General features: G+C 39.1%; 1 protein-coding gene across 1 annotated transcript in view; it reads right to left on the bottom strand.

Annotated features, from left to right (window-relative positions):
- Positions 1-8004, bottom strand: part of LOC121909381 (son of sevenless homolog 1-like) — a 45207-nt gene extending 37203 nt beyond the window's left edge. Inside the window, exons 1-2 of the mRNA XM_042429921.1 lie at positions 7234-8004; positions 1004-1129 (exon numbers count right to left, since the gene is read on the bottom strand). Of these exons, the coding sequence (XP_042285855.1) occupies positions 1004-1129; positions 7234-7320 (213 nt within the window). The 5' untranslated portion in view covers positions 7321-8004. The remainder of the gene's footprint in view (positions 1-1003; positions 1130-7233) is intronic.
- Positions 8005-9993: the final 1989 nt, after the last annotated feature.

Here is a 9993-nt window from a genome sequence, read left to right on the forward strand (position 1 = left end):
CAGACACGACAAAATAGTTTACTTCTGCAACAGCGGATACTGAACAAAGTGGCGGCTGAGTAGAAAGAAGGAGATGAGCAGCAAGAGGCGAGTGCCGGGGCTTTACAGGGAGGCTGCTGCACGCTAGAACCTCCAGATCACACGCTAGAACCTCCAGATCACACGCTAGAACGTCCAGATCACACGCTAGAACCTCCAGATCACACGCTAGAACCTCCAGATCACATGCTAGAGCCTCCAGATCACATGCTAGAACCTCCAGATCACACGCTAGAACCTCCAGATCACACGCTAGAACGTCCAGATCACACGCTAGAACGTCCAGATCACACGCTAGAACCTTCAGATCACACGCTAGAACCTTCAGATCACACGCTAGAACCTTCAGATCACACGCTAGAACGTCCAGATCACACGCTAGAACCTCCAGATCACACGCTAGAACCTCCAGATCACACGCTAGAACCTCCAGATCACACGCTAGAACCTTCAGATCACACGCTAGAACCTCCAGATCACACGCTAGAACCTCCAGATCACACGCTAGAACCTCCAGATCACACGCTAGAACCTCCAGATCACACGCTAGAACCTCCAGATCACACGCTAGAACCTTCAGATCACACGCTAGAACCTCCAGATCACATGCTAGAGCCTCCAGATCACACGCTAGAACGTCCAGATCACACGCTAGAACGTCCAGATCACACGCTAGAACCTTCAGATCACACGCTAGAACCTTCAGATCACACGCTAGAACCTTCAGATCACACGCTAGAACCTCCAGATCACACGCTAGAACCTCCAGATCACACGCTGACTGCAGAGACGTTTATCTCAGGTGCCGAGGCAGAGCAGCTTCAAAACATTCCACACAGAACCAGGTTTCAACGGGTGTCTCTATGTCTGTGTATGCGTGTGTGTATGTGTGTGTGTATGCGTGTGTGTATGTGTGTGTGTGCGTGTGTGTATGCGTGTGTGTGTGTGTGTGTGTGTGTGTTACCTCCACATCCTGCACGCTGCGTGGCTGAGCCTGACACAGCATGCTGAGCAGGAGCAGGATCAGCTCTTCGATGTACTGCAGCGCCTCCTGCTGGGACACCAGGTTAGGATGCACCTGATTCAGTACCTGCACACGCACATGCACGCACGCACGCACGCACGCACGCACACACACACACACACACAAACACACAAACACACACACACACACACACACACACACACACACACACACACACACACACACACAGTGAATGTTCAGTACAGGCTGCAGTGTACCTATTGAAGGGGGTTAGCCCTGAAGTTAGCGCGTTAGCCTAACCTGACCTGGCTCACTTAAGGTGGACTGACCTTTAAGGTGGACCAGCAGTTCTCATATTACTGCTGTTTAACAGAGAACGAAGGAATGTCTCTGATGAGAGTCTTGAGTTTTACACATTCATGTATTCATGCTCGTTACTAACTCGGCTTCTTCCCCAGAAGGAAACCTTCAGCTGCTGTCATCACTGCTGCTATTATTATTATTATTATTATTATGAGTCATATTTCTATTATTATTGTTATTATGCTTCTCTGTGTGTGTCTCCTTCTTTCTCTCTGAGTGGAGGCAGACAGCGCCACCTAGAGTCGGTTCTGCTGGAGTTCTTCCTGCTGCTGTTGGAGGAACTCTCAGGTCCTTTAACTGCTCCGTCATTAACCCTCCACACTCGTCGTCATGACGTCTCTGCTTCTCCTGCACATCCACTCATTCATGACACTGTAAACAGCGACCTCAGCGCTTCTGTGTGACGTCTTTGTTATTGTTCTGCTGTGCATGCGGGTCACCTCCACCTACTGGGACCAGTTCACACTGGAATCTCATACTGGCTACGTTTAACAAACAGCCAAAATGAAGACTTCACATGTGAGCACTGAGGCTCCTTTCATCATTTATTTAGTTCATCTGAATGTTTCTGATTGGATCAAACTCAACTGGGATAATCAATAATCAATCATCTATGTCTTGAACTATTTATTCATTCTGACAAACTTCTGATCAGACCAGATATTTCTCATTGATTATAAACAAAACAACAACCTGAAATATTCACAATTAATCAATAATTAAAGTAACTTGATTAATGATGTTTGATATATTAGTTATTGATCATCAGTTCTGTGTAAACAGATTATTATAATATTATTATAAACATTGATTTTTGGACCTTGTCAGCTCCTGTAGCTGTTTACTGTTAAAGGTCGACCGTCTGACTGCAGAAACATTCCCAGCATGCACTGCTCTGTCCCTGCCAGTACTTCCTGGTCCTGCTGGTCCTGCAGCCTCCTCTCTGCTGCCCCCAGCTGGACGCCTGCAGGCGTTACAGCCGTCGCTGTTCACTGATACTTTATGAAATGAAATGCTGTGATCAGGTTATTGATCATGATTCTACTGTGATCAGGTTATTGATCATGATTCTACTGTGATCAGGTTATTGATCATGATTCTACTGTGATCAGGTTATTGATCATCAGTCATTCTGCACTGAGCTGCATGTTTATCACTGTCATACATCTTCATCATCTACTTTATTTTAATTCACTTTTTCCTTCATTATACAACTCACCAGCGCTGCTACTAACTATTATTTTCATTATTGATTAATATGTGATTATTTTCTCAATTAATTGATCAGTCGTTTGGTCCATAAAATGTCATCAAATGTGGATCAGTGTTTCCCAACGATGACATCTTCAAATGTCTACAAAGATCTTCAGTTTACTGTCAGAGAGACTAAAAAACCCAGACAATAAAAATCAATCAAAACGACTCATCAATTATCAAAACAGTTGGAAACTAATCGACTGATCGTTACAGACATGTTTCACCACAACAGAACCCACATCTTTCCTCTCATACTTTCTATTTCTCTGTATAGGCTAATATATACTAAATATTATATATAATATTTTATATTTTCTGTATAATATTTTGTATTTTCTGTATAATATTTTGTATTTTCTGTATAATATTTTGTATTTTCTGTATAATATTTTCTATTTTCTTTATAATATTTTGCATTTTCTGTATTTTGCATTTTCTGTATTTTGCATTTTCTGTATAATATGTTGTATTTTCTGTATAATATGTTGTATTTTCTGTATAATATTTGGTATTTTCTGTATAATATTTGGTATTTTCTGTATAATATGTTGTATTTTCTGTATAATATTTTATATTTTCTGTATAATATTTTGTATTTTCTGTATAATATGTTGTATTTTCTGTATAATATTTTGTATTTTCTGTATTTTGTATTTTCTGTATAATATTTTGTATTTTCTGTATTTTGTATTTTCTGTATTTTGTATTTTCTGTATAATATTTAGTATTTTCTGTATAATATGTTGTATTTTCTGTATAATATGTTGTATTTTCTGTATTTTGTATTTTCTGTATAATATGTTGTATTTTCTGTATTTTGTATTTTCTGTATAATATGTTGTATTTTCTGTATAATATGTTGTATTTTCTGTATTTTGTATTTTCTGTATAATATGTTGTATTTTCTGTATTTTGTATTTTCTGTATAATATGTTGTATTTTCTGTATTTTGTATTTTCTGTATAATATTTTGTATTTTCTGTATAATATTTTGTATTTTCTGTATTTTGTATTTTCTGTATAATATTTTGTATTTTCTGTATATGTTATATTTTCTGTATAATATTTTGTATTTTCTGTGTAATATTTTGTATTTTCTGTATTTTGTATTTTCTGTATAATATTTTGTATTTTCTGTATATGTTATATTTTCTGTATAATATTTTGTATTTTCTGTATAATATTTTGTATTTTCTGTATAATATGTTGTATTTTCTGTATAATATGTTGTATTTTCTGTATAATATTTTGTATTTTCTGTATAATATGTTGTATTTTCTGTATAATATTTTGTATTTTCTGTATAATATTTTGTATTTTCTGTATAATATGTTGTATTTTCTGTATAATATTTTGTATTTTCTGTATAATATTTTGTATTTTCTGTATAATATGTTGTATTTTCTGTATAATATTTTGTATTTTCTGTATAATATTTTGTATTTTCTGTATTTTGTATTTTCTGTATAATATTTTGTATTTTCTGTATAATAGTTGGTATTTTCTGTATAATAGTTGGTATTTTATGTATAATATTTTATATTTTCTGTATAATATTTGGTATTTTCTGTATAATATTTAGTATTTTATGTATAATAGTTGGTATTTTATGTATAATAGTTGGTATTTTCTGTATAATATTTTATATTTTCTGTATAATATTTTATATTTTCTGTATAATATTTGGTATTTTCTGTATAATATTTAGTATTTTCTGTATAATAGTTGGTATTTTATGTATAATAGTTGGTATTTTATGTATAATATTTAGTATTTTATGTATAATAGTTGGTATTTTATGTATAATATTTAGTATTTTATGTATAATAGTTGGTATTTTATGTATAATATTTAGTATTTTCTGTATAATAGTTGGTATTTTATGTATAATAGTTGGTATTTTATGTATAATATTTAGTATTTTATGTATAATAGTTGGTATTTTATGTATAATATTTGGTATTTTCTGTATAATATTTAGTATTTTCTGTATAATAGTTGGTATTTTATGTATAATAGTTGGTATTTTATGTATAATATTTAGTATTTTATGTATAATAGTTGGTATTTTATGTATAATAGTTGGTATTTTATGTATAATATTTAGTATTTTATGTATAATAGTTGGTATACAGGTAATAACAGGTGAGCTGTATGAAGAAAAACTGTAATAACGTTTCAGTGAGAAAGAAAATCTAGAAAAAATAAAAACGAAACAAAAACACACAAAGATTCAGGTTCATCTGCTGTTTACGACAACACACACACACCTGTCCATATGTGTCACACACACACCTGTCTGTCTGTCTGTCTGTGTGTGTGTGTGTGTGTGTGTGTGTGTGTGTGTGTGTGTGTGTGTGTGTGTGTGTGACCTGTATGCAGGTGAGTTGTGTTTGAACACATTAACCTGCAGGTGTCTGTTTGACCAAAAACAAACTGACTTCAACCAGCTGAAGTTGCACAGTCGCTTCTCCACAGTTCTGATGGTGAACGTCCAGTTAAACCAGTTAAATATCTGTTTATCGATCAATATCTGCTGCGAAACAGGTTCTAGAGTCTGACGTTCTGAAGTCTGAGGTTCTAAAGTCTGAGGTTCTTAAGTCTGATGTTCTAAAGTCTGATGTTCTAAAGTCTGATGTTCCAAAGTCTGAGGTTCTAAAGTCTGAGGTTCTAAAGTCTGAGGTTCTGAAGTCTGAGGTTCTGAAGTTCTAAAGTCTGATGTTCCAAAGTCTGACGTTATAAAGTCTGACGTTCTGAAGTGTGAGGTTCTTAAGTCTGAGGTTCTGAAGTCTGATGTTCCGAAGTCTGACGTTATAAAGTCTGAGGTTCTAAAGTCTGAGGTTCTAAAGTCTGATGTTCCAAAGTCTGACGTTATAAAGTCTGAGGTTCTTAAGTCTGAGGTTCTGAAGTTCTAAAGTCTGACGTTCCAAAGTCTGACGTTATAAAGTCTGACGTTCTGAAGTGTGAGGTTCTTAAGTCTGAGGTTCTGAAGTCTGATGTTCTAAAGTCTGAGGTTCTAAAGTCTGATGTTCCGAAGTCTGACGTTATAAAGTCTGAGGTTCTAAAGTCTGACGTTCTTAAGTCTGAGGTTCTGAAGTCTGAGGTTCTAAAGTCTGAGGTTCTAAAGTCTGATGTTCCAAAGTCTGAGGTTCTAAAGTCTGATGTTCCGAAGTCTGATGTTCCGAAGTCTGACGTTATAAAGTCTGACGTTATAAAGTCTGAGGTTCTAAAGTCTGAGGTTCTTAAGTCTGAGGTTCTGAAGTCTGATGTTCCAAAGTCTGAGGTTCTAAAGTCTGAGGTTCTAAAGTCTGACGTTCTGAAGTCTGACGTTCTAAAGTCTGACGTTCCAAAGTCTGACGTTCTAAAGTCTGATGTTCTGAAGTCTGAGGTTCTTAAGTCTGATGTTCTAAAGTCTGACGTTATAAAATCTGAGGTTCTAAAGTCTGAGGTTCTTAAGTCTGACGATCTGAAGTGTGAAGTTCTAGAGTCTGATGTTCTAGAGTGTGATGTTCTAAAGTCTGAGGTTCTAAAGTCTGACGTTCTTAAGTCTGAGGTTCTGAAGTCTGAGGTTCTAAAGTCTGAGGTTCTAAAGTCTGATGTTCCAAAGTCTGAGGTTCTAAAGTCTGATGTTCCGAAGTCTGATGTTCCGAAGTCTGACGTTATAAAGTCTGACGTTATAAAGTCTGAGGTTCTAAAGTCTGAGGTTCTTAAGTCTGAGGTTCTTAAGTCTGAGGTTCTTAAGTCTGAGGTTCTGAAGTCTGATGTTCCAAAGTCTGATGTTCCAAAGTCTGATGTTCCGAAGTCTGATGTTCCAAAGTCTGAGGTTCTAAAGTCTGAGGTTCTAAAGTCTGACGTTCTGAAGTCTGACGTTCTAAAGTCTGACGTTCCAAAGTCTGACGTTCTAAAGTCTGATGTTCTGAAGTCTGAGGTTCTAAAGTCTGAGGTTCTTAAGTCTGAGGTTCTTAAGTCTGAGGTTCTGAAGTCTGATGTTCCAAAGTCTGATGTTCCAAAGTCTGAGGTTCTAAAGTCTGACGTTCTAAAGTCTGACGTTCTGAAGTCTGACGTTCCAAAGTCTGACGTTCTAAAGTCTGATGGTCTGAAGTCTGAGGTTCTTAAGTCTGATGTTCTAAAGTCTGACGTTATAAAATCTGAGGTTCTAAAGTCTGAGGTTCTTAAGTCTGACGATCTGAAGTGTGAAGTTCTAGAGTCTGATGTTCTAGAGTGTGATGTTCTGCAGTGTGATGTTCTGCAGTCTGATGTTCTGCAGTCTGATGTTCTAAAGTCTGACGTTCTGAAGTCTGACGTTCTAGAGTGTGATGTTCTAGAGTCTAATATTCTAGAGTCTAATGTTCTAGAGTCTGATTTTCTAAAGTCTGAGGTTCTTAAGTGTGAAGTTCTAGAGTCTGATGTTCTAGAGTCTGATGTTCTAGAGTCTAATGTTCTAGAGTCTAATGTTCTAGAGTCTAATGTTCTAGAGTCTGATGTTCTAGAGTCTGATGTTCTGAGGTGTGATGACAGACAGACAGATATACCGGTAGAACAGACAGGTGGAACAGACAGGTAGAACAGACAGACAGGTGTGTCTGTACCTTCTCCAGTGAAGGAACAAGCAGGCCTCTCCATTTCGGTGCGTTCTCCTCGTTGAAGAAGTCGTACTGCAGCTGGGCCGCCTGCATGGCTGCTGCTGCGGGACCGACACGCACAGTTCACCGGTTTACATGAACGCTGTGCGCGGTTGTCCGGGCCCGGCGGGGCGGGAGAAGCGAGGAGCCTCAGCACATCCAGCGGGGACAGGCCGTTCCTCCAGAACAGCTGCCGTCACTGCGACCATCCTCGGCCGCTACACGGAGAGCTATCTGCGGCCAGATGTTACCCAGCTGCCCGTTAGCTCCGCGGCTAGCAGCTAACTGTTGGGTGTGTTTCTGTTTACCGGGATAAGAGCACGGTTACCGTTAACCGTTCCATACCGACAGCACCTGGACACGGTTAGCCTATTAGCATGTAGCCCGCTGGCTAATGTTAGCGGTTAGCAGCGGGTCTCTATGAGCGGACACACCGGGAGTGTTCCCGGGGTTGTGGGTGTGAATCAGCGGGCAGCTCGGTGCTCTCCGCTCCGCTCCGCTGATAACATTCTACCCGAACACAGCGACTCTCCGGCGGGCCGGCTCCGGTAGCTTCCCTTTACTGTCCCCTCCTCCGGCTCTGCTCTCCGGACTCTCTCTGACAGTCGCCCCGGCCCCGGCCTCCAGACAGGCGGACAGTCACCGAGCTAACGGCCGGTCACAGTGAGCGGCTGTCGGTTGTTGTGACTCCGGTGTGCGTTACCGTAGACTGTGCAGCGGCTGCGCGTGCGCAGGTGCTGACGTACATGGGCGGGGCTCCTGAGTGGGAGTGCGTCCTTCATGGAGACAGCGCGTGGTGGCAGAGTGACGTCTGCTGCCCCCGGCGGCACGCGGCGGTACTGCAGCTACACCTGTCACCTGCGGCGGTGTCATACATTTATATTCCATTATGTTTATTTATATTCTATTTATGTTTTATTTATATTCTATTTATATTCTTTGTATAAATGATATTATAAAATCCAACACATCAGACTTTATCAGAATGATAAAGGACTTTTTATCTCTATGGATGTGTGTGGAGTTTTCAGTATCTGATGTTACAGGGAAACTAAAAGAATCAGAAAACTGAATCCTATGAACAGAAAATCATTTTCTTCAGAATGCAGAGAAGTAAAAATAAATCACATCATGAAAGACAGTTTCACACGCAAAAATCAGTGAATTAATGAGTAAACTATGAAAACTGATAAATAAATATTGAGATCTCTCTTTATTCTGAACCTTAGAAACAACAGTTGGCGATATGAGGTCCATTTAGTAGCTGTTCTGCAGCTTTTGATCATATCAGGTGATCGTCCTCAGCAGGATAAACTGGTGAGTGTTTCTTTATGAAGGTCAGCAGAGTAGTGGAACAAATATTCTGATCTTTGATTACATGTAGAAACGTCACAGTTGAGAACTACGCCGTTACAGACGCACAACGTTACCTCAGTAACAGTAAAAGTGTGTTTGATTGTCCGCTGAGCAGCTGTTTTATCCCGGAAGAGACTTCTGGCCGATGAGACGACAACCATCAGCTGGTTCCAGTAACAGTTCCAGTCTCTGACTCTGTTGCAGCTGGTTCAGCTGCTTGTTGTTTCTGCTGGTTCCAGTAACGCAGCCTGAACTCAACGTCTCCGTGTTTCCTTCATTCAGTTAATCTGTAAACATCCATCTGACCTTCTTCTCTTCTGGGATTCTGCACATCAACAGATTTGAAACTTTATCTCATCTGTGCGTTTTAACGAAGGCAAACACAGAAAATCATCTGGTCGTCCAGTTAGGATTCATGTGAAGTAAAATAAATAGATTTAATTATAAAAATGTAAAATATTCACTTCTGGAGCATCTTCCTGCATCTACCTTCATATTTCTGTTGATGTGTAAGATTGAGTAGAAGATAAAAAAACTAAGATCTGTGGAGAAACTGAGACGTGACGTCACGTTTTGATAACGCTGCAAAACCTGAAACTACAATCAGCCTTCAGATCAAAATATGAAAAATAAACTACAAGCTGCAATCATTCACTGAACTGAAGCTCATTAACATCAATATAAACATGAATGAAGGTTCTTCTCTGACAGGAAGCGTTAAAGGTTTTTATCAGTTCCTGCTGTGATTGATCTCTGAGAGCAGACGTCTGATCGATTAGTCGGCTCCGTGTTAAAGGACATTCCGTATAATTTGGAGCAGTTATGGCTGTGTGTGTGTGTGTGTGTGTGTGTGTGTGTGTGTGTGTGTTAAGTCACCAACTGAACCATAAATTAGAGGCGAGCAGGAGTGAAACCTTGAACATCAGTGTGATGTTCCTCCTGGTGACTGCAGGCTGCTTCATATCAGACCAGTGGAACCTGCAGCTCTGCTCTCCTGAATGAAAGGCTGATGAGTTTGTTCCAGCAAACCAAAAAATGGTTTTGTCTTTAATAAATGTTTTCTGTCGTCCACAGAGACGCACAGAGACAGTCAGCTGACCTCATGACGACCCCTAACCCCGGATCTTCTTCTGTCCACATCATGAACAAACCTCTCAGTAAAAACTTCTGCCTTGTTTCATTAGTTTTCATCCTGCAGCATCAATATCCAGCCCGACCTCTGACCTCTGACCTCTGACCTCTGACCTCTGAAAAGTGACGTCTGTTTCTGATTGATCAGCTGATCATGTTTATGGTTCGTCTGTTGATCAGAATGATAATTAACAGATTTTTAATTAGATCTGTAATTAGTCTCCATTCAGTGATGTTGTG

The sequence above is a fragment of the Thunnus maccoyii genome, chromosome 2, assembly GCF_910596095.1.
Source record: "Thunnus maccoyii chromosome 2, fThuMac1.1, whole genome shotgun sequence".
In the NCBI taxonomy this organism is placed as follows: Eukaryota; Metazoa; Chordata; class Actinopteri; order Scombriformes; family Scombridae; genus Thunnus; species Thunnus maccoyii.